Genomic DNA, 25826 nt, shown 5'->3' with positions numbered 1-25826 from the left:
CAAGGGAAGAGAGAAGAGGAGGGAGGGAGGGAGGGAAGGGAAAGAGGGAAGAGGAGGAGAAAGGAGTGGGTGGAGGGAGGAAAGGGAAGGAGGGAAGAGGAAGTAGAGGAGAGCTTTCAAGATAAGGAAAATGAGGTTCTAGATATTCCCTTTATCTCTCTCTCTCTCTCTCAGTCTCACACACACACACACACACACACACACACACACACACACACACACACACACACACACACACACAAAGGTCTGTGTATCTTTGTAACTATTTTCCTCCCCTTTCAATCTCCTCTTCCTCCATTCCCTTTTCTCCCCCCTCCTGTTTTCACCATCTCCATACCCTACACCACTCTCTCTCTCTCTCTCTCTCTCTTTCAACCTTGAACCATGACCTTACCATCCAAATCAATAAAGGTCACTTCTTAGGTCACCCGAGGGAGGGAGGGAAAAGAGAAAAAGAATGGAAAGGAAAGGAAAGGAAGAGAAAGAGAGAGAAAGAGAGAGAGAGAGAGAGATAAAGGGATTCAGCCAGCACCTCCCCTACATCTAGGAGTTAGAGGATACGTTTTATTTGTGTAGTAAGTATATGCTGCATTCCTAAACATATCTGATATTACTGAAATGTTGTGAGGATGGATGAGACTGGGGTGAATTGGTGCTGTGATGAGGAGGGGCAGATGGACATAGTTTGGGCATGTTGAGTGACTGGAAGATGATGGCTGGGTACGGAGAGTGAAAAGTGTGAACGTTAGGGGCAGGGCTGTGAGAGGCAGGCCAAAAAGGACTTGAAATGCAGTTATAGAATGTGACCTCAGAGATAAGGGACTGAATGGGGAGGCTGCCAGAGATCGAGCAACATGAAGAGTGGCCATTAGGTGACCGAGGCCGACACATGAACGAACGTCAGCGCCTTTATAAACGATACGATACAATAAACGATACTAACCGTAGACAGAGCCAGTATCTCCTCCCTCAGACTGTCTTCATCAGGATATCCGACCCACGGGGGTAGCGCTTCGCCGGCCTTGCCTCCCCGGGCCTTAATAAACGCCTCCTGTTCCTTGTTGAACTCACTCAGCAACGTCTGAAAGGAAAACAACAACACATCAAGCATTCCTACGAGTATTAGTGTTAGCTTTACAGATTACACGAGATATAATGTACCACAAGAAGAAATGAGAGAGAGAGAGAGAGAGAGAGAGAGAAAGGAAATATATGAGAAATACAAAGGGGAAAAAAACAAAACAGATCTATTACTTTTCTCTTCACATGCATTATGGTAAGAGTAACAGATGTGGAGGGAATAAGCTGGATTAGGTACACCACAAAAAATATATGGAGAAGAAGAGTATGATGAGGTATGATCAAATTTTTATATAAACCACCATCATCACCACTGTCATCACACCAACACTATTACTACTATCATCATCATCATCATTATTATAGTCACCACCACCACCATCACAAACCCAATCACCATCACCACCACCATCATCATCATCATCATCATTACCACCTCCACCACCACCACCATCACAAACCCAATCACCATCACCACCACCACCACCATCATCATCATCATTACCACCTCCACCACAACCATCACAAACCCAATCACCATCACCACCACCACCATCATCATCATTACCACCACCACCACCACCATCACAAACCCAATCACCATCACCACCACCATCATCATCATCATCATTACCACCTCCACAATCACAAACCCAATCACCATCACCACCACCATCATCATCATTACCACCACCACCACCACCATCACAAACCCAATCACCATCACCACCACCATCATCATCATTACCACCACCACCACCACCACCACCACCACCACCTACAACCTCATTTAAGTATTCTGTTATATGTTCAAACTTTTCCACTCTTTATTATGCTTCTCTCACTAAAGAATAAGTTTCCCTATTAATATTAAAGCATTTCTGTGTTTGCCTTGCTCTCTCTCTCTCTCTCTCTCTCCTATTTCCTTTCTTTCTTTCCTTCCTTCCTTCCCTTCTCCCATCCTCCCTCTTTTCTTACTTTGCATCTTTTTCCTTTCTTTCTTTCTTTCTTTTTCCTTCCTACCTTCCTTCCTTTTTTTCTTCCTTCCTTCTCTCCCTCCTACCTTCCTTCCTCTCTCCCTCCTTCCTTTCCTCCAGCCTCTCTCTTCCTTCCTTCCCTCCAGCAACCTCTGTCAACCCTATCCTACATTTAACAACTTCTTTTCTCATTTAAAGCAAGCTCTTTTGTTGGGAAAACTTGTGCCTCTCGCTTTATTCTCCCTCTCTCTCTCTCTCTCTCTCTCTCACTTACCCCAACCACATTACAGTAAGTGGTGTGTGTGTGTGTGTGTGTGTGTGTGTGTGTGTGTGTGTGTGTGTGTGTGTGTGTGTGTGTAAAAGCCTGAATTATTATTATATCACGAGAGAGAGAGAGAGACAGACAGAGAGAGAGAGAGAAAGACAGGGGGAAGGAAATGGTGGAGGAAGGAGGGAGGAAAGACGGAAGGAAGAGAAGGAACTGAGGGAGGAAGGAGAGAGGAAAAGTGGAAAGGAAATGATGGAAGAAGGGTGAGAAGGAAGGGAAGAAGAGAGGAGGGAAGGAAGGGAAGAAGAGAGGAGGGAAGGAAGGGAAGAGTGGAGGGAAGGAAGGAAGGAAGGAAGGATAGGAGGGAAAGGAGGGAGGGAGGGAAGGAAAAGGAAGAAGAGAAGAAGGAAGAGGGAGGAACAGAAAGTAGGAAGGTGGGAGTGAGAAAGAGAGAGAAAAACAGAGAAACGAGGCGAGGGAAAGGGAAGGAAGGAAAGGAGGGAAAGGGAAGGAGGGAAAGGGAAGGAAGGAAAGGAGGGAAAAATGAAGGAGAGGAAATGGAAGAGGAAATGGAAGAGGAAGGAGGGAAGGGAAGGGGAGGGGAGGGGAGGGGAGGGGGAGGGACAGAAGAGAATGAGGGGGAGAGAGAGGGAGGGGAAGAGGGGAGAGAGAGGGAAGGGAGGGAGGGGGGGAGGGGGAGGGGTCAATAGTTCCAGGAAATCACGCGAAACTCCCCCCTCTCCCCTCCCTTCCCTTCCCCTCCTCTCCCCTCCCTTCCCTTCCATCCCCTCCCCTCACTCCCTTCCCTTCCCTTCCTCTCCCATCCCATTTATTTTCTTCCTTCCCCTCTTTCCCTTCTCCCCTCCTTTCCTTTGTCTCCTTCCCTATTCTTCTCCCCCCTCCCTCTCTCCCTCTCCCTTCCTCCTTCCCCCCCTTTCCTCTCTCTCTCTCTCTCTCTTTCTTCCTTCCCCATCCCTTCCCTCTTCTCTCCTCCCCTCCCTTCCTCCCTCTAATTTTTCTCCTCCTCTCCTTATCTCTCTTTCCCTCTTTCTCTCCCCTCCTCCCTCCATCTGTCTCTCTCTCTCTCCCCTCCCTCCCTCCAATTTTTCTCTTCTTTTCCTTATCTTCCTCCCCTCCCTCCCCTTCTTATTTTTTTCTCTTCCCCTCCTCCCCCACTCTGTCTCTCTCTCTCTTATTCCACTATTCTATTGTTCCTTATCACAGACACATGCAACCACCACCACCACTAACACAGCTACCACAACCATTACTACCACTACAACTTCCTACCTACCTACCTATGTACCTACCAACCAACCATCAAACCCCTTCCCATCTACCATCATTCTACCTACATACCTACCTACGTACTTACCTATCTACCAATATTCAGGATTCACAGCATTCTTACTTCCTTCCTTCTAGGTGTGCACTGGATATCCGATCCAGGCAGATATCCGGGCTGGATATTGCAGTTATCAGTTATCAGGTAGCCGGCCGGATAAAAGAAATATCCCGCCAGATAGACCGGATAATACAGCACAGTAAAGGGTCTTATAAACTTCAGTCTAAATTACTTCATTTATTATGATACTTTTCAACTTGCTTTAAGAGATACAGTATAAATCTAGCTTTTCACACAAAGTAGCAGCTACTGAGTATGTTTAATCCTGAAAACAATTTAAATTCTTAAACACAATATATCACATAAAATATTGCAAGTATACCTATGTGAATCAATCTTCAAACAATATAGAACTAGTACGAAAACTTTCGACCCTTGTGATGGACGAAAAGTAGCATCTCTCCGTGTTTTTTTAACATTCATGAATGGTTTTCTTCGAAGCCACTGCCATATTCTGAATATCCTAGTGATGCTGGTGTTGACAGATGCTTGCTGGAAAGTTGCTTCAGAGTTGGAAACGTATCCTCTTCCTTCCAATATTTAAGGGACATTTTTCTTGTGCTAAAAGGGGAAGCTGTAGATATCCGTCAACTTCTTCAGCTGACTCAACTAGACAGACATCTCTCTCCATAGGTATCTTCAAGACATTCTCTATATTGCCTTCAGTTCCACTTGCTATTTCTTTGAAGCAAACCATAAAGGCATCTTCTTGATCACTACCTGATTTAGCTGCAAAATTTCCTGAATGTTTTTCAGCGTCACACTCATTCTTATTTTCATCTGGTGTTTCCACATGCAAAACTTGTTTCTTGTAGCTTATCATTTCCTCTAGAAGCCATGCCCTTCCTCATCCTCTTTCACTCGAACTCAAAAACTGTAGCTTGAAACGAGGATCCACTGCCATTGCTAAGATGTACCATCGATCCTTCCTGATGTGGAGTCCATTTTCAGAGAAAAAATGTTTATGAAGTGAAACAGCAGTTCCTCTTTACTTGTTTTGACCCCATGATCCTTCTCATCAGTTTTGAAAATTTTTCCAAAGTGCACATACCGGGAATAACTGTCGATAAAGTGCATAATTCTGAGCTCATATCCACGGTAAGCCGAAAGAAGAGACTGAGGATAGTAAGCAAGATTTCAATAATTTACCATTCATTTGAAGTGTTATTTGAAAATTCATTGTAATCACCCAAATATAACTGAACAGCTCTCTTCAGTTTCAGTTATAAAATGAGGCATGTTAGCTCTGGACACAGAGTTATGATAAATTGCAGAAGCATATAGGGGTGATAATGAGAGTAAAAACTTCACTGAATATCTGAAAAATATATTGTGCTTATTATCCGACATCTGGCTGGATATTTTTTCAAGTATCCGGTCTACCTGCTATCCGATGCACCCTTACTTCTTTCCTTTCTTGTTTATCTCTTTCATTCCCAGTTCCTCTCCCTCCCTTCCTTCTTCCTTCCTTCTTTTATCATTCACTCATTCTTCTTTCCTTCCCTCATTCTTTCATCCACTGCCTTCCTCCCTCCCTCCCTTCCTTCCTTTTTTCTTCATTCACTTATTCATCTTTCCTTCCTTCCTTCATTCATCCACTCTCTTCCTTCCTTCCTCCCTCCCTCCTTTTCTTCCCTCCATCCCTCCCTCTCTTCCTTCCTCCCTCTCTGACCTCAATAACAATAAATCATTTCACCAAGTCCCCAAAGTCTGAACTACAGTTAATAATCACAAGCTAATTAGTGTGGTGGGTGTGTTAAGGTGTGGTGTGGTTCAAAGGGGCAGTGATGGTGCAGTGTGGTAGTGGTGGGGTGTGGTGGTGGTGGTGATGGTGGTGGTGAAAATAATGATCAATGCAAAATAATAATAATAATAACAATAATAAAAAACAATAATAATAATAATAATAATAAAAAACAACAATAATAATAATAATAATAATAATAATTTCTCCTCCCTGTACTACTACTGCTGCATACTGTCATAGCGCAGCACGTGAATAAACCATTAGGGTTTTCAAGAGAGAGAGAGGGAGAGAGAGAGAGAGAGTTTATATTTGGATATGGCTGGTTAATACCCTTTTGTACGTTATTTATGTAGAGTGGGAGTAATCAACAAAATAAACTGCTAAGGAAAAGGTGTTAGGGAGGTTCCTTACCTGACAAAAATACGAGCCAAAGTCAGCAGCAGTGCGGGGGTAGAGAAAAGCAGGGTTGGCTTAGCACACCTAATCTCCTGGAAGCGGATTTTGCAAAGGGGGTGATATGCTCCTCTCTCCCTTGCCTCACCTCCTCCCTCCTTCCTTTCCTCCATAATCTACCTCCTCCTTCCTTCCTTCTTTTCTGCTTCTCTCTCTTCTCTTCCTTCTTCCATCCCTCTTTCCCTCTCTCCCCTTATTTCTTTCTTTCTTTCCCTCCCTCCTTCCCTCCTTTCTCCTTCTCTTCCAGCCTTCTTCCTTCCTTCCTTCTCTCCCTCCATTCTTATATTCCTTCATTATTCCCTTCCTCCCTCCCTCTCTCTCTCTCTAAGTTATTTACAATGGTTTCTCAGACGACCAGAAAGACATGTTTTATTCTGTATGCCAAGGGTGAGAGAGAGAGAGAGAGAGAGAGAGAGAGAGTGGAGGAATGTCTGAAAATGACTACTATGTATTAAATGAAAGGGAGAGAGGGTGGGAAGGAAGGAAGGAAGGAAGGAAGGAAGGGAGGAAGAGGAAAAAGGGAGTGGAGGGAGGAAGGGGGGAGAGAGAAAGGGCTGATAAATGAAAGGGAGATGGGGAGGAAGGAAGAGGAGGAGGGAAATGAGGAAAGAGGGGGGAGGAGGGAGGGAAGTGTGGGGAGGGAGGGATATAAAGAAGGGAAATGTATGGAGGAAGACCTGATAAAAGAGAGGGAGGGAGGGAGGGAGAGGGAGGTATAAATGATGTGATATACGAGAAAGGGAGGGAGGGAGGGAGGGAGGGAGGGAGGGAGGGAGGAAGGAAGGAAGGAAGGAAAGAAGGAAAGAAGGAAGGAAGGCAGGGAGGGAGGGAGGGAGGGAGGGAGGGAGGGAGGGAGGGAGGGAGGGAGGAAGGAAGGAAGGAGGGGAAATTAGGTGAAGGAAGGAGGAAGGGAGAGAGACAGGAGAGAAAAAACAATAGACTGGAAGGAAAAAATGTGCAGCAGTCTTGAGAGAGAGAGAGAGAGAGAGAATTAAATTAGAATAAACTGGAAATAAAGACTATATGAATGAACAAGATGAATAGATATAGACAGATAGATAGATAGACAGACAGATAGAAGGGTAGACATAGATAGATATATGGACAGACAGATAGACAGATTGACAGACTGATACACAGATGGACAGATAGACAGACAGATAGATACACAGATGGACAGAGAAAACAATGAAGCGAAAGATACTGACAGACAGACAGACAGACCAAGAACGAGAGAGACAGACAGTTAGATAGATGGATAGATAGACAGACAAACAACTCAATAGATAGACAGACAGCTAGACAGATAGATAAACTGAAAATTCATATAGAGGTGACTGGCATTGGGTGTCTGGGGTGGCTGCGTTCACTTTCCATACACTGCATGACTCACTCTTCCTACCCCCTCCCCTCCCTCTCACTTCTTTCCCTCCCTTCTCCATTTCCTCCTCCACCTCTCTCTCTCTTCCCTTACACATTTCTTTCCCTCCTTTCTTCATTTCCTCCTCCTCCTCCTCCTCTCTCTATCTCTCTCTTCCCTTACACATTTCTTTCCCTTCTCCATTTCCTCCTCTCTCTATTTCTCTCTTTCCTTACCCACTACTTCCCCTCCCTCCTACTGGTCTCTCTCTCTCTCTCTCTCTCTCTCCACATTTCTCTCCCTCCCTCCTCTTGTTCTTTCCTCCCTTCTCTTTTTCCTTCATTCTCTCTCTCTCCCTCTCCTTTCTTCCTTCCTTCTTCTTTCTCCTCCTCCCTCCCTCTTACTTCTTCCTCCTCCTTTTCCCTCCCTCTTTTCTCTCCTTTCCTTCCTTCCTTCCTTCTCCTTACCTCCTGTTTCTCCTCTCCCTCACTTATTTCTTTCCATCTTCTTTCTCTTCCTCCTTTCTTCCTTTCCTTCCCTCCCTCCCTTCCTATCTTTCTCCCTTCCTTTTCTCTCCCTCCCTCCCTCTTCCTTTCCCTCCCTCCCTCCTCATGTCCTTTCCTCCCTCCCTCCTCCCCTCCCTCTCTCTCTCATTATCAGGAGGCCAATTAAGATATCATGACAGATGAGAGAGAGAGAGAGAGAGAGAGAGATGCACTTCGGTCCCTCCCCTTCTTCCTTCCTGTCTATATTTCCTCCTCCTCCCCTTCCCCCCCTCTCTCTCTCCCTCCTTCCTCCTCTCCCTTCTCCTCCATCTAACCCTCCTTCTCTCCCTCCCTCCTGTTTCCTACATAACCTTCCTTCCTTCCTTATATCTCTCACTCCGTTCCTTTTGGCCATAAAAAAAAAAAAAAAAAAAAAAAAGATATTGCATAGGAGTAATTGCTCTCTCTCTCTCTCTCTCTCTCTCTCTCGTAATTTTGTTAGATATATATTAACACATGAGGGATGCTAATTCAAACAGATAGATAGATAGGAAAATATATATTGATAGACACTCACTGAACAGAAAGACTAGAGACAGATAAATAGATAGATAGATAGATAGATAGATAGTTACATATGACGCAGACAGATGGATAGATAAATATGGAAAGAGCAAGAGAGAAGGTCAAGCAGAGATAGACAGAGAGACAGATGCAGACTGATGGATATTGATAGATAGACAGTGTGGGTGTGGGTGTAGGTGCAAGTGAGCTTTAAATGTCACGCCAGAGGCATCACCGTTGCCATAGTAACCCCGCCTCTCTCTCTCTCTCTCTCTCTCTCTATTTCTCTCTCTCTGTCTCCCTCTCTCTCTCTCTCTCTCTCTCTCTGTCACCAAACCTCTCCCACACACACAGCCTCTCTCTCTAAACTCCCACGCACAGTCAAGTTCTCTCTCTCTCTCTCTTTGTCACGAAACCTTTCCCACATACACAGCCTCTCTCTCTAAACTCCCACGCATAGTCAGGTTCTCTCTCTCTCTCTCTCCCTCTCTGTCACCAAACCTCTCCCACATACACAGCCTCTCTCTCTAAACTCCCACGCACAGTCAGGTTCTCTCTCTCTCTCTCTCTCTCTCACATACACACACACACTTGATATTCAAACCCCCACACACATCTCAGTTAACAAGCAAGTGATCAATCAAGCGGAGAGAGAAAGAGAGAGAGAGAGAGAGAGAGGATGGATATATGTATACATAAATTTTGTAATCATAGGTATTGTACGTGTGTGTGTATGTATAAGTATGTATGCATGTATGGTATGTATGTACACATGAATATGCATGTATGTATGCATATATTTATTTTATAGAGATGTATGTGTATGCCTGTGAGTTCATGTATGTTTTATAGATATGTATGTGTATGTATGTCTGTATGTCAGTACAGGTCAATCAGGTAATGGGCAGTGGCATTCCCCCCGCAGCCAGCGCCACCACAATAGTGCTGTGTTGCCGCCACCACCACATTGTTACACCACCAAACTACCGCACACATAGTTTGACCCCTGTATAATTACTCTGCCTGGTACAATTACTCACTTCACACCAAGTACACATCGGTCTGTTAGTGATTGTGCTACAGAGATACCTTTAGTTTACTTACAAAAGGGTTTTCCTGAGGCTGAGCTGATCAAAAGCAATGCCATCTTGTGTGTATTTTATGCAAGGAAGAAGGAACCAAAGGCCAGGAGTCCACAAGATTGTACCCAAGAAAAAAACAAAACAACAAAGCCAAATTCACGATGCATCCATTTTTTATATGCCTGGACACACTGCATTTGAAAGACTGGAGGTCATAGGCAGGAGGAAATACAGACAGAGGGAGACACCAATATTGCTGACTAATCCATTTCTATTTAAACGTGACCTGAAAATTCCACACTTGTGGCTTCAATGCTGCGTTCTGTGTGACGCCATCTCTCTGTCTATCTATCTGTCTCCATCTGTCTGTCTATCTATCTGTCTCCATCCATGTATCTATCTGGCTTCTGGGATTATGGGTAGTGTTGCCTCGACGCTGGATTGGGGTTTGGGATATTTACATTTTGGGGGTTCCCTCTATCTCTCTCTCAGACAAATCATTCACACTCCATTAACCTGAATTCAAACTCTATACCTTTCTCTGTCTGTGTCTATCTGCCCCCCCCCCTCTCTCTCTCTCAATTCAGCTGAGGAGTTCTGTATATCACATGAGACATCCTTAAGGTGACTTTTAAAGCAGCCATGAGCTTTCTGATGGAACTCACTCTCTCTCTCTCACACGCACACACACATCAATGCTCACTCTTATTCACATCTACATACACAGCAGTCCATACACATACAAACATACACCCACACATTATCTGTCTGTCTGTCTGTCTGTCTCTCTCTCTCCCTATTCTTATGTTAACACAATATACTCCAAGGCATTTTCAATCTTTTCAAGAGGTTATGTGATCACTGGAGAGAGAGAGAGAGAGAGAGAGAGAGCACCAAACATTTCAGCCACCTCTAAAATAATGGCTCTCTCTCTCTCTCTCTTAAAGCCATCCTACCAATGGTTCTTTTGTGTGGATGGAATTGGGCTTCTTGCCTATTGTTTTACTCATTTTTTTTATTTCCTGCTCTCTCTCTCTCTCTTAATTTTCTCCTCTTTATTTCCTCCTCTCTCTATTTCCTCCTCCCTCTATTTCCCTCTCTCTCTCTCTTAATTTTCTCCTCTTTATTTCCTCCTCTCTCTATTTCCTCCTCCCTCTATTTCCCTCTCTCTCTCTCTTAATTTTCTCCTCTTTATTTCCTCCTCTCTCTATTTCCTCCTCCCTCTATTTAACTCTCTCTCTCTTAATTTTCTCCTCTTTATTTCCTCCTCTCCCTATTTCCTCCTCTCTCTATTTCCTCCTCTCCCTATTTCCTCCTCTCTCTATTTCCTCCTCCCTCTATTTCCCTCTCTCTCTCTCTATTTCCTCCCCTGGATTTCTTTCATTTTTTCTTTCTTTTATTTAGTTACTGACTTTTCTGTTTTTTTATTATACTGTTGGTTATTTTCACATTCCCTTCTCTACATCTTCATCATCATCATCATTAATAACCTAACTTCTTCCTTCCTCCCCTTAAAAATGATATAACAAAATAATAATAATAATAATAATCATCATCATCATCATCATCCTCGCTTTCCTCTCTTCCGTCCCTTCTCCTCTCGAGTGTAACATTAAATCAAACGATTCCATCATACTTGTAACTTTTAAATCTCTCTCTCGCTCTCTCTCTCTTTCTCTCTCCTTTCATCCTAACCCTTTTCTCATCATCCCTCTCCCCCTCTTGTAATTTCTCTTTTATTGCTTTCTCATTGCACTCTCCCCTCTTTCATTAGCCTCTCTCTCTCTCTCTCTCTTTCTCTCTCTCTCATGAGTATTCAAACTTATCCAACAAAGTCAGTTCCAATTCTTCTTTTCTTGCTCTCAAATTCTTCTCAATCCTGTCTTTCTTCCTTCTTTATTCCCTCTTTCGTCTCTACTTCCTCTCTTTCTCTTCTCTCGTTCCTTTTTATCTCGTCACTTTATCATGCTATTTTCTTTCCTCTCTCTCAGGCATCCTTTCTTTCTTTATTCCTCCCTACTGTCTTTCATGCTCTCTCTCTCTCTCTCTTCCCTTCATTCCCCCTTTCCATCTAATATGAAAAACTACCAAATCAAATGCATACACTTCTGCAATATTAACCTTTTTTACTATCGAACATCAATTTCATATATCCTTCCTTCCCTTCCTCCTCCTTCCTTCCCTTCCTCCTCCTCCCTTCATTCCCACACTTCTTCCCTTCCCTTTCTCCTTCCTATCTACCTTTCTCCTACCTTCCTTCACGCCCACACTCCTTACTCTTTACCTCTCTCTACCTTCTCCCTTCCAATCCCCCCCTCCCTCTCTCTCTCTCTCTCCATCCTAGAACTCAGATTGGCTAGAGAAAACCTAATTTGGTCCAAGTCTTGCAATCGGGTTGGCATTTTTTACAGACATCTGTCCGATCTAATTCCAATTCCATCCATCCTGTAGGCCCATCCCAGGCAAACTTTTTCTTGTCATCTGATCCGGTTACTTAATCCTGGTAATATTTCATCATCTTTCAGCGACAAGGATTAAAGATGCTTGGTAAGTGAAAATAGTCTATCTGTCTATCTATCTACAGTCAGACGTCTTAATCCTATAATGGGTGGCCACAAATAAATCGCCTCCATGTCACCTCGTCCCCTGCCATTTTGCTGCCCTCCCCCCAGATTACACCTCCCTCTCTCCTATACCTCTCTACTCCATCCCATCTCATACTTGGCCTTCCCCTCCCTTTCACCTCCTCCACATCACTCACATACACTCTCCTGGTCAGTCTCTCACTCTCCATCCTCTCCAGCAGACTAATTCCTGCAGATCTGTTGTCTCCAATCTCAGTTCTTACCTGTTAATTCCTCCCTCCATCTTTCCTCTTCTTCCCTTCCTCCTGCTACACTGCTCATATTCATTTCAATACTCCCTACTTCTTCTACTTCCCTCCCTCCCTTCATCCCTCCTTCAGTTTTTTCTCTACTTCCCTCCCTCCCTTCATCCCTCCCCTAGTTTTTTCTCTACTCTCCTCCCTCCTTTCATCCTTCACTGGTACTCACATTCTCCTCAACACTCTTCTCCATCTTGCTGGCTGCCTCCTTACAACATCAGATTCCCACTTTCCCTCCCTCATTCTTACTCTGCCTTCAGTCCTCCCTCTCCCCCTCTTCATGCAGTGCTCAGTGGCATAGACAGAGGGATGGCTGGGGCAACACTGAGCATCTCTGAAATATACCTGGCAACCCCTTGATTTCATACTTATATCCCTAAATCTCCCTCGTACTGTCTCCTTGGCCGACCCCATAACTCTGCTTGCCCATCCCATTCTCAAAACCCCAGCCCCCCCCACCTTTTTTTTATGCAAGGAAGAAGGAACCAAAGGCCAGGAGCCCACAAACCGTTCCTTCCAAGAAAAAAACAAAAACAATACAAAAGAGGGCCAAATTCAAGATCTGTTCATTTTGAGATGCATTTGAAAGACTGGAGATCATAGGATGTACTCACATTCTTTTCCACACTCTCCTTGATTTTGCTTGATGCCTCCTTGACACTGGCGCCGGCTTTACTGAAGGCTGAGGAGAAGAACGACCCCACACTCTTGGCACCGGCAGAAGCCTTACCCTGCACGGCTGACAGGTTGAAGCTCAGACCTGCAGAATAGGACGGCACTGTGACCTACTGACGGACATACACTCCTTCACTCCAGTCCTATAATATATAAAAGATGGTTCATATTACACACCACTCTTTCAATCCTAAGGATGATTTCCTGTGTGCACTCACAAGCACAGGTGGAAATGGTGGGTGGGAGAGACACAGGTTACAACTGGACTTATTTGTTTTTGATGTTTTGAGCTAAACAGAACACACCTTCAGAGAGTTTGAACAAGAAGTGACACGGCCGAGACATTTACATCACTGGAAATTCCCTCACTATTTCTTGTGTCGCAGCCCGACTGACATGAGAAAGGTCAAGGGAATATCCTGGGGTATAAATGTCTCGGCGTGTTCAGACTCTCGAGGTCGGTTCTGTGCGGCCCAAAATATCAGGGAAAATAAAGAATTCCAGCTGTAACCTGTCTCTCTCCCACCCAACATTTCCATTTGTCGTAACGGATCATCAACTCAGATACACAGTTGACCACAAACACCTTCAATCCCATAACACAAGACACCTATTAACAGTGCAATCAGTATGTATTAACACTGCAATGACTATCAATTAATACTGCAATGACAATTAACACTGCAATGACACTCAATTAACACTGCAGTGACACTCAACACTGTAATCACACTCAATTAACACCACAATGACACTCAATTACCACTGCAATAACACTCAATTAACACTGCAATCACTTCTCTATTATCATCCGTGGTTACATTAGAGAATTCAATCAGCTAAGGACTGGCACCAAATTGAGGAGTTAAAGAATAGTGTGTTAATAAGTCCTTGTTTGTACACACGAATGCCATGTGTACATTAGCCGTGTAAGTATTCTGCTGTGTAGGTATTTTGGCACTTAACGTGTTCACACACACACACACACATACAATTAATTCAGCAAGGTTCTGTATATGCAAGGAAAATTTACATACACACTGTACACAAATGTATACATGCAAAACACACACCTCCTGCACTCAAACATACATACCTACACACGACACACAAAAAACAGGTGCACATACACATACCTACACAATAAAAGAAACACACATACGTACATTGTATTAAAACATACACAGTACATGATATACACTTACATACTGAACATGGACAAATACGCACATTAATATACATGCACTCACACACACACACACACACACACACACAACTATGGAAATGTACTCTACACACAGACACACACACACACAAACTATGGAAATTACTCTCTCTCTCTCTCTCATTCAAGATGGGAAGGAGAGAAGGGAGAGGATGAAGGGAAAGGGAAAGGAAGAGAATGAAGGAATGAAGAGGAGAAGAGAATGAAGGAATGAAGGAGGGACCAGGAGATAATGGAGAATAAAGGAATGAAGGAAGGATGATAGGGAAATGAAGGAAAGAAAGAAGGATGAGGATGAGAATGAATGAAGGAAGGAGAAAGAGAAGAATGAAGGAAGGAAGAGAAAAGCAGGAGAATGAAGGAATGAAGAAGAAAAAGGGGACTGAATGAAAGGAGGAGGAAAGAGAATGAATGAAGAAGTAAAAAAGGGAAGGAATGAAAGGAGGAGGAGGAAAGAGAAGGAAGGAATGAAGGAGGAAGAAAGAAGTGGAGAGACTTTCTTCCCTGCTAATACCCAGATCAATACCTCCACCCTGGCTGAGGGAGGGAGGGAGGGGGGGTAGAAAGGGAGGGAGGGAGGAAGGAAGGGAGGGAAGGTGGGAAGAAAAGGAGGGAGGGTAAAAAGGAGGAAAAGGAAGAGAGAAGAGAGAAAGAGAGGAAGGGAGGGAGAGAAGAAAGGGAGGAAGGGAAGGAAGAAAATGAGGGAGGGAGGGAAGAAAATGAGGGAGGGAGGGAAGAAAATGAGGGAGGGAGGGAAGAAAGGAGGGAGGGAAGAAAGGAGGGAGGGAAGAAAGGAGGAAAAGGAAAAGAGGAGTGAGAAAGAGCAGAGGGCAGGAGGGAGGGAGGGAAGAAAGGGAGGAAGGGAGGATGGGACGGAAGAAAGGGAGGAAGGGAAGGTAAAAGGGAGGAAAATGAAGAGGAGGGAGAGAGACAGGAAGGGAGAGAGGGGAGGAAGGTATGAGAAATGAGAGACGGAGAGGGGAGGGAGGGAGAGAGGGAGTGGGAGGTATGGTATGAGAAATGAAAGGGGGGAGGGAGAAGGAGGGAGGGAGGGAGGGGGAGGGGAGTTAAGAAAATGAGGGAGGGAGGAGAGGAGAGAGTATTTGTAGTGAGAAGGGGGGAAGGTAGTAAGAGAGAGAGAGAGAGAGAGAGAGAGAGAGAGACAGACAGACAGACAGACAGACAGACAGAGAAAGAGAGAGAGAATAAAAATAAAGACAGGAGGGAAGTGAAAGACGGAGAGATGGAAGGAAGAAATGAATGAATGAATGAATGAATGAAGGAGGGAGGAAGGGAGGCAAGGTTGTAAGAGGGAGGGAGGGAATCAATGGATGAAAGGAGAGAGGGAAGGAATAATTTAGGGGGGAGAGAGAGAGAAGGAGAGGGAGGGAGGTAGAGATAATATAGTGCTTCAAATGGAGGGAGGGATCGTGAATAGAAGGAAGGAAGGAAGGAAAGAAGGAAGGAAGGAAGGAAAGAAGGAAGGAAGGAAGGAAAGAAGGAAGGAAGGAAGGAAAGAAGGAAGGAAGGAAGGAAAGAAGGAAGGAAGGAAGGAAGACACCCAATTCCAATCACACCAAGTTTTATCATCACTACACACACACACACACACACACACACACACACACACACACACACACACACACACACCATTACCTTCCCAGACCTTGGTGACGTCATCCAGGGCTGTGGGGGGTAAACAACAAGGGTAAATAACAACAAAAACAAAGCAAGACAAAACAGCACAACAAAAACAAAATAAACAACTGAAGAGAAAAGCAAGGTGGCAATAATAATAATAATAATAATAATAATAATAATAATAATAATAATAAGGGAACTAAGCATTTTAAAGGCGTAAAAAGATACATGGAACTTACTAAATAAATGAGAATAAATGAGTAGTAGTAGTAGTAGTAGTAGTAGTAGTGGCAGACGTAACAATAATAATAATAATAATGTTAATAATAATAACAAAAATAATAATCTAGCAAACTAATTACTATCTTGCAATTAAATAAGGGCCAAATTGGCACTAATAATAATAATAATAATAATAATAATAATAATAATAATAATCTAGCAAACTAATTACTGGCCAAATTAGCACTAAGAATAAAGGTGACGAAATGAAGGAATTTTACCATAACAAAAAGTCACTATAAAAAGAATGATAAGGGACTCTCTCTCTCTCTCTCTCTCTCTCTCTCTCTCTCTCTCTCTCTCTCTCTCTCTCTCTCCACATTTTACAATACATGTCAAGTTCCACTCTTCCTCCACCCTCCCCCCCCTTCCTCTCGCTCTCCTCCCTCCAGCCATTTTCTCCTTTCCTCCCTGCCTCTTAACTCTCACTCTCACTCTCTCCAAATCTGTCCTATACTTCTTTTATCTTACACACACACACACACACACTTTCATCCCCCCCCCCTCTCTCTCTCACCTGAAGCAAATCCAGCCTTGCCCTCCGCCTCGTCCTCGCCTTCGCTCGGTGGGTTGCTGTCCGCCCCTTCCGTTGCACTGCAGGTATACACAAGACACATCAATACTGAATATACACACGCACATGACAAAAATATACATACATACATAGTGTACATAAGCAAAGGGACTAATATACATACATAGAGATAAATATGTATACATAATATATATACACCCTCTCAGACTTAAACCCTATTGACCACATCTGGCTGGTTCGCCTTGATCCACTAGTCTACCAGGCGTCCAAGTGGCGATATGGTTACCACCCAGCGTAGTACACGTCTGGATTACAGCACACCATTTACCTTGATAATGTGTAGCCACCTTAAGATTGCACTACCTCAAGTGAGTGGATGGTATGCACTTCACCTATCCCAAAGCACAAAAATAAGTACGTTTTTATTTCCAACGTTCTTATAAAACTTCCCTTCATAAATCAATAGTTAATACTGAATACATCGAGTGAGTGGATGGTAAGAACTTCCACTTATCCCAAAACACAAAAACAAGTACGTTTTCATTTCCAACCTTCTCATAAAATTTCCCTTCATAAATATATAGTTAACACTGACTAAATCAAGTGAGTGGACGGTAAGCAAGTCCACACAAAAATAATTAAGTTTTTATTTCCAACCTTCTCATAAAATTTCCCTTCATAAATAAATGCAGTTCTGATTACGTGGAATTAATTACATGTGCCTTGAATATATCAGTAATTAGGTGGTAATTACTGCCCTCGTTAGGTCATTAGTGGGGTAATTGGTACTCTTGTTACACGCACCTTTCCCTAATTGCCATCATTACCTCAATATTATCACTGCTTTATTACTGCTAGCCTTGTCTTATTCTTTTTCACTATCTATCTACATTTTTCTATCCATGCCGTCCAGTAATTTTCCCGACCTGTGTGTGTGTGTGTGTGTGTGTGTGTGTGTGTGTGTGTGTGAGAGTCATAAAGGGATAACGAGGCTCCGTTGGGGGTAAGAAGGGATTATGTGCAATTGAGGTCGGGTTAGGTCAGCTACATGTCTAGTGATTTACTCTCTCTCTCTCTCTCTAAAATCCAGGTAAACACAGCTGCCCCAACATTTGTCTACTCCCTACAAACAGACAGGCAATACACACACACACACACACTTACACCCACCTACCCACCCTCCCTCCCACACACACACACACACACACACACACACACACACACACACACACCATGTTTACATAACCTATCAAGGTCTCACCACATTGGCCACTCTTACGATTTTAATTTTATTGCAAGATTTCTGTCGCAACATAGATTCTCTCTCTCTCTCTCTCTCTCTCTCTCTCTCTCTCTCCTGCACGAACTTAACGGCCACAGACGCATGATAAAGGGGGTCACTAACAGAAGATAACACGAAGGAAGGAAGGAAGGAAGGAAGGACGGAAGGGAGGGAGAGAGAGAGAGAGAAGGTGGAAGGGAGGGACGAAGGGATAGGGGAGGGGAGGGAAAAGAAGAGGGAAGTGATGAAGAAAGGCCGGGAAGGGAAGAAGGAAACTGAAGAAAATGAAATGGAAAGAGGGAAGGAAAGAAAGGGAAGGGAATGAAGTCAAAGAGATGAAGGAATGCGAAGGAAAGAGAGAGGAGGAAAGAAGGAATGAAAAAATAAAAGTGAGGGAAGAAATTGGGAAGGAAAAGGGGAAGAAAGGAATGACAAAAGAGGAGGAAGAGGAGAGGAGGAAGAAAGAGGAAAGAGAGGAAGATGCTTAATACAGGAGGAAGAAGAGGAAGGGAGGGAAGGAGAGGAGTAGGAGGGAGGGAGGGAGAAGGGAGGAAACAGAGAAATACACTGGGGAAGACAGACAATGACGAGAGAGAGAGAGAGAGAGAGAGAGACAGAGAGAGAGAGAGAGAGAAATATTACTCCTTTACATTCTGCTGTCTTTTATAACAAACTAATTTAAAACAATGAACCCATCTCTCTCTCTCTCTCTCTCTGACCGCTAAGGGAGGCGGGACTTCGCTAAATATATACTTGTGACCTTAACACCACTGGGATTAGCACAAAGACAGAGGCACGCGGCAGAAAACGGAGATATAACGAAAGAAAATGGATATACAACGAAAGAAAACGGAGATATAACGAAAGAAAATGGGGATATAACGAAAGAAAACGGATATAACGAATGAAAATGGAGATATAACGAAAGAAAACGAAGATATAACGAAAGAAAATGGATATAACGAAAGAAAATGGATATAACGAAAGAAAATGGAGATATAACGAAAGAAAACGGATATACAGAAAAAAAAAATAAAAAGAAATGGTGGGGGACAGGGCGACATGGAGGCGATTTGTTTGTGGCCACCCCTTACGGGATAAAGGCGTCTGGCAATCGATAGACAGATAGATTATGTCTTCTACCATTTGTCTGCCCTCCCTCCAACTCACATACCCCTCTCCTCTCATATCCCTCCATCACATCCTTGGTCACCCTCTCCACCTCATTCACCTACGCTCTTCAAGTCAGTCTCTCATCCATCACAAGGGCATATATTTTCACCCTTAAGGCAGGAGTGTATAAGGGTGAGCTGTTATGTTCCCCTGTAAGAGCTAGAGTACACAAGGTTGTAAGGTGTGTGTGTGTGTGTGTGTGTGTGTGTGTGTGTGAGAGAGAGAGAGAGAGAGAGAGAGAGAACCAGGAAAACTTAGTGGCCTGAGGGAAATTACACCTTGACAACACCTACTACTACTACTACTACTACTACTGATGCTACTACTACTACTACACCTACTGTATTACTACTACTACTACTACTACTACTAATACCTACTATACTACTACCACCACACAAACCAATACAGTTCTATGTATACATGCATATATAGCTATACATATAAATAAATCAATGTTTTATACAGTATACCACTCCTTCCTTTTGGAGAAAATTATGTAGGGATATTCTCTCTCTCTCTCTCTCTCTCTCTCACACACACACACACACACATTCGTACCCTCTGAAGATTGACATGTCTCATCCTCTCTCTCTCTCTCTCTCTCTCTCTCTCTCTCTCTCTCTCTCTCTCTCTCAATTGCTGTCTTTTCCTCCTCCTTCCTTTTCTCCCTATCTTTATTTACTCCACGTTTCTCTCTCCTCTTCTCTCCCTTCCTCTTCTTCCCTCTTCATTTTTCTCCATTCCCCATGCTCTCCCCCTCCCTCCTTTCTTCATTTCTTTTCTAACGTAATCTTTTCCTCTCCTCCTCCCTTCCTTCATTTTTCTTCTCTCCTTCCTTTCCTTCCTCCCCTTTTCCTCCCTCCATCCCAGTCCACATATGCTGAAGTGGCCCGTGGAGAGAGAGAGAGAGAGAGAGAGAGAGAATTATGAAGATAGACGTTAGAGAGAAGGGTGTAGAGTGAGCGAAAGACGAGGCACATCAGCTGATCATGTAAACAGAGACGGGAAAACCACGTGACACATCAGCTGATCATGTAAACAGAGACGGGAAAACCACGTGACACATCAGCTGATCATGTAAACAAACTAAGGTGGAATCAGCTGACCAGGTAAACACAGACCACGGTCCTGCACACACACACACACACACACACACACACACACACACACACACACACACACAATCCAAGCTCTATGTGCACGTGGAGTTCTTGGTGTATACGTGGTCTGTGTAAGTTTGGGTGTAGGGTAGCAGTTTGTGTAAGTAAATGGTTCAAGTATATATAAGCAGTTTGTGTACAGATGCAGATTTTGTGTACGTAAGCGAGTTTGTTATACACATGGACGTTTTTGGCGTCTACATGGGCTCCCCTTGGTGCACACCTGATATTTGTGTGTCTATATGTAAGGCTTCCGTGTACATATGAACGGTTTTAGGTGTACACACTTCTTACTTCGCCTGACCCACCAAACGTCACATCCTCTCTCTCTCTCTCTCTCTCTCTCTCTCTCTCTCTCTCTCTCACCTGACAAGCCAATCCCCAACCTCAATGAAGTATTTGTTCCAATCCTCCGCCAACTGATGGAAGGACGGAGGAATCAAATCTCTCTCCATTCCCTCCACTCTTTCCTCCATCTCTCCATCGTTTCCCTCCACTCTCTTCTCCATTTCCGGGAACGATTGGACAACAGTGGCGGCCATCTTGAATTTGGCCTCTTAAAATTTCACTCTTTCTCCTCTGACACAAAATCCGTAATCCGGTTGAGATGTTTTTTTTTTCCAATCAATTTCGTGCAGCGATTTTCTTTGGTCTGATTTTTGAAGCCGGGATTACTTTCGTTCTGTCTTCTTCTGTCTTGGAATTTTCTTGATTTTCTTTCACTCTCAAGCTCTGTGTGTGTGTGTGTGTGTGTGTGTGTGTGTGTGTGTGTGTGTGTGTGTGTGTGTGTGTGTGTGTGTGTGTGTGTGTAATATGTTCTTCTGAGTATTTTCTGTCTTTCAAAATGCTTATAGGATCTTGATTGTAAGGCCCAACAACTATTCAGAAATGTTGGTAGCTGAGTTGTGGTAGCAGGAGATGGTGGTAGTGTGCTCAGAATGTTGGTAGGTGCCCGTCAATGTTGGTGGAAGATCTAGGAATGTTGGTAGCTTGAGATTATGATGTTGGTAGGCAGAGTAAGTATATGTTGGTAGATATTTGTAGCCTGTGGTAGGTGCTTCAATAACAATCTAGATGTTGGTAGTTGAAGAGATGTTGGTAGTGAGTGTTGTCCTCTAAATGTTGGAAGGGTCTTGTCAATGTTGGTAGATGAGATTGTGGTAAATGCTCCAATAGAAATCTTGAAATGTTGGTAGTTGAAGAGATGTTGGTAGTGGGTGTTGTCAGAGCGATGTCACACTACGTTATGGCTGGCAAGGTTCCTGGCCCACACACTTGTACCTCTCTCTCTCTCTCTCTCCCTCTCCTTAACACCTGTGCCTTCCCCACCTTGCATACCTCTCTCTCTCTCTCTCTCTCTCTCTCTCTCTCTCTCTCTCCTGAACGCCTGTGCCTTCCCACCCAAACTTCTTACCTTGCATACCTCTCTCTCTCTCTCTCTCTCTCTCCTCGTCCACCTAATCACACCTGTGCATATAATCAAGGCCCAACAGGTGACGTGGATCAGCTGACAAAACATAAACAAAGAACCACGTGGTCTGATGCAAGGCTTGGTGTTATGGGCTTCCTAACACCTCCTCCTGAGCGATTTATTTTGCATATGAAACCTAACCACTGCATAATAATTACTTGACTTAATATTGACACAGTTTGTAACAATAAAGTAAGTGAGGAAATGGAGGGTTAATGTAGAGAATGAATCGTAAATGTACAGGTGTTACGGACTACTAAGATCCAATTAAGTGATCGTATGATGCAAAACAGTTACTAATTAAATATCATCATCATCATTATCAATTCTTACATCACCATTACCATATTATTATCATCACTACAATTACCATGCAGTCTCTCTCTCTCTCTCTCTCTCTCTCTCTCACCTGGCCTCCACCATCACACCTGTGTTCTGCTTTGTTGATGAGTTTACGTGACCAGGTGCGCAGTTGCCCCGTTTTGCTGATCCACGGTCGTTTATTGTGTGTGTGTGTGTGTGTGTGTGTGTGTGTGTGTGTGTGTGTGTGTGTGTGTGTGTGTGACAGAATGATAGACAGAGATACAGATACAGAGAGAGAGAGAGAGAGAGAGAGAGGGAGGGGGAAGGGGAAGAGTTACAGAGGAAAGCAAATGTTAACACAGCCATTTCAAGGATAGTGCACACAGGAGGGAGAGAGAATGAAAGAAAAGGGAGAGAGAATGAAAGAGGAGGGAGAGAGAATGAAAGAGGAGGGAGAGGGAATGAGAAGAGGAGAGAGAGGGAATGAGAGAGGAGGGAGAGAGAATGAGAAGAGGAGGGAGAGGGAATGAGAAGAGGAGGGAGAGAGAATGAGAAGAGGAGGGAGAGAGAATGAAAGAGGAGGGAGAGGGAATGAGAACAGGAGAGACGGGGAGAATAGGGAGAGGAAAGAGGAGAGTGGAAGAGGGATTGGGAAAGGAAGAGGTAGAAAGAGGAGAGAAGGGCGAGAGGGAGAGAGAGGAAGAGAGGAGAAAGGGGAAGAGAGAAGGGGAAGAAGGAGAGAAGGAAAGAGAGGAGAGGGGAGAGGGAGTGAGGGAGGGAAGGAGAGAAAGAGAGGGGAGAGGGACAGGGGTAGGGGGAATGTTTACAAAGGAAAGACAACGCAAACACATGTATTTCAAGATGAGGGAAGGGGAAGAGAGGGGAAGAGGAGAGAAAATAACGTGATATGGAGGGGGAGTGATGTTCAGAGAGAGAGAGAGAGAGAGAGAGTGAGTGTGTGTAATTCACCGGGTCGGTCAGGATCACTTGATGGTCGTGATGGTCAGCTTTTACCCTCCCGGAAGGGAGCTGAGAGCTCATATAGTCCGATCTAAGGGCAAGGCTGTGACCTTCAAACACGCACACACCCGTCCCCTTGCTCAAGGGAGACAGTAACCACCCACTTCGTCAGTGAAACTTTTCGCAGCCTGAGCGAGGCGCGAACTCCCGTCTACCAGATGGCAAGTGAGAACGTTACCACTGCACCAGCGAGCGGTGTGTGTGTGTGTGTGTGTGTGTGTGTGTGTGTGTGTGTGTATCAGCAGGTGTTCGTCATAAACGCTATCTACGCAGTAACACAACACTGAGAATGAAACACGTGAGAAAAATAACAAAACCACGTGGACAAATTTAGTAAACAAGGAACCACGTGGATGTAAAAAAAACACGTGGTATATATAAACAATACCACGTGCATTATGTAAACAATGAACCAAGTGCAGGTATGTAAACAAAACCCACGTGGAGATTATGTAAACAAAATACCACGTGGATATATACTGCATATGAAAACCAATACTATTACGGCTAATAATAATAATAATAATAATAATATTAATAGTAGTAGTATTAGTAGTAGTAGTAGTAGTAGTAGTAGTAGTAGTAGTAGTAATAGTAGTAATAATATCCGAATAATAATAATAATAATAATAATTTTAACGCACGTCATACTGCTAAAATCTCATTACATTCTTGCACGAAAAGGTATCCCCCCCCTCCTCTCTCTCTCTCTCTCTCTCTCTCTCTCTCTCTCTCTCTCTCTCTCTCTCTCTCTCTCTCTCCTTCCATGACCGTCATATTAAAACAAATTAAGATTACGTTACTCAACTGCGTTATATAAATGAATTACTATATTGAGAGAGAGAGAGAGAGAGAGAGAGAGAGAGAGGACAAAATAACTCTAGGGCTTCAACACTCCACACTGATAGATAGATAGATAGATAGATAAATAGACAGACATAGATAGATATAGATAGACAGAAGACAGACACTGGTAGGCTGGTAGGTAGACATATATAGATACACAGATACAACAAACACTACTGAGGAGGGAAGGTAGGTAGGTATGTGGGTGGGTAGGCAGGTACGTAGGCAGGCTAGTGGGTAGGTAAGTAGGTAGGTAGGTAGGTAGGCGGACACTGATGTAGGTACACAAAAAATTCCAAATTTCAGCAGAAATACAAATAATAAAAAACACATTAGCAGATATACTGAAAAAAAAAAGATATAAATAGATAGAAAGATAGATAGAGAGATAGATGGACAGACACAGACCGATACAGAGACGGACAGAGACAGACAGACAGACAGATACTGAGGTGGACAGAGACCAGAAGATATATAGAAAGGTTAAGAGACAGACAGATAGGATAGAAAGATAGATAGGATACCTAGATAGACAGACAGATAGGAGATACAGATAGATAGATATAATAAGAAGTGAAGAGGGTCACCAAAAATCTTAACGAGGCAATTAGTCCTAATTACGTGGTCTTTACAGGTGACATCAAAGCGTGTTGTCTTACGTACAGGTACACTGTAGTGAGAATAATTATAACGCTGGAAGGAATGCTATTATTATTATTATTATTATTAGTAGTAGTAGTAGTAGTAGTAGTAATAATAATAGTACGATAGTAGCAGTAGTATTAGCAATGATGATGACGATGATAACAGTAATGGTAATAATAATAATAATAATAATAATAACAATAATAAAACCAGCATTGTTGTTTAAGGTCCCTAAGAGGAAGAGGTAAACAAAGGTGACCCCACTCACAGCACCACACACACACACACACACACACACATACCATGGACAAAAGAAACAAACACACACACGCACGTACAAAAAATAAAAACAGGACAATTTCTCTCTCTCCCTCTCTCTTTCTCTCTCTCTCTCTCTCTCTCTCTCTCTCTCTCTCTCTCTCTCTCATGATTTCTTGGAACCTGAATGACATACATGCCGTGTACACCTAACAGTATACACATGACATACATACATATACACAGGTAGGTAAAGAGAGAGAGAGAGAGAGAGAGAGAGAGAGCATCAAGATGGTAGGATCTGCATAATCAGCACGAGACATGGGAGGAGGAGGAGGAGGAGGAGGAAGAGGAAGAAGAGGAGGAGGAGGAGGAAGAGGAGGAGGAGGAGGAGGAGGGAGAAAATCGATACTTAAGGAGAAATGGAGAACAAGAAAGTTAAAGCAGGTAATTTACTGGAGAGAGAGAGAGAGAGAGAGAGAGAGGGATAATTACAAGGATACATTGGCCATTATAAGAGATCGATGATGTCAAGATACAATCGCAATATAACAGGTGCTTGGGTGTGCCGCCTTCTCGTGGTGGCACTGATATAGCCGGTGGAGCTGCCTGGTTATACAAACGTCCCTCAACTCCCTCCCTATCCCCAGAAAGGAGGAGGACGGCAGAAAAAAAGGTAACTTCAGCCTGCAGTCCACGGGGTTCACGTTTAGATGTGCAGGGGTTACTACTACTACTACTACAAAAAAGTATACCTGAACGGAATATTTAGTTTGTCAGATTTTAGCAATTATTCTGCATAAGTCAAAGAGTGGATGGTGTTGCGGATTCGTGTAAGCCTTTTGGTGTGTTCTTGGCGCCGTCCTACATCCGACTTAATCCTCGTTCTGGCACAGGGCTTTTGTTTTCGCCAATCCAAATCCAAGCACGGTATGGCCGGAAGCAAATGTATTAATGTATGTCGCCATTCCTCTTATATTCCTTTTGTATTTATCATTCCTT

At 43.6% G+C, this 25826-nt stretch overlaps 1 protein-coding gene across 2 annotated transcripts in view; it reads right to left on the bottom strand.

Annotated features, from left to right (window-relative positions):
• The window catches only part of Sap47 (Synapse-associated protein 47kD), a 58534-nt gene that overhangs the window by 20842 nt on the left and 11866 nt on the right, over positions 1–25826 (bottom strand). Inside the window, exons 2-5 of one of the 2 annotated variants that reach the window (XM_080273977.1) lie at positions 16646–16722; positions 15862–15891; positions 12920–13065; positions 944–1081 (exon numbers count right to left, since the gene is read on the bottom strand). In XM_080273977.1, coding sequence (XP_080130103.1) covers positions 944–1081; positions 12920–13065; positions 15862–15891; positions 16646–16722 — 391 coding nt within the window. The remainder of the gene's footprint in view (positions 1–943; positions 1082–12919; positions 13066–15861; positions 15892–16645; positions 16723–25826) is intronic. The other variant, XM_080273978.1, reaches the window with a different exon arrangement.

This window comes from Coenobita brevimanus, chromosome 56 (genome assembly GCF_032717465.1).
Source record: "Coenobita brevimanus isolate Jiangsu-jjx chromosome 56, ASM3271746v2, whole genome shotgun sequence".
Lineage (NCBI taxonomy): Eukaryota > Metazoa > Arthropoda > Malacostraca > Decapoda > Coenobitidae > Coenobita > Coenobita brevimanus.
Note: the sequence above shows the minus strand (reverse complement) of the source record. Positions and strands in the feature narration are given on the sequence as shown.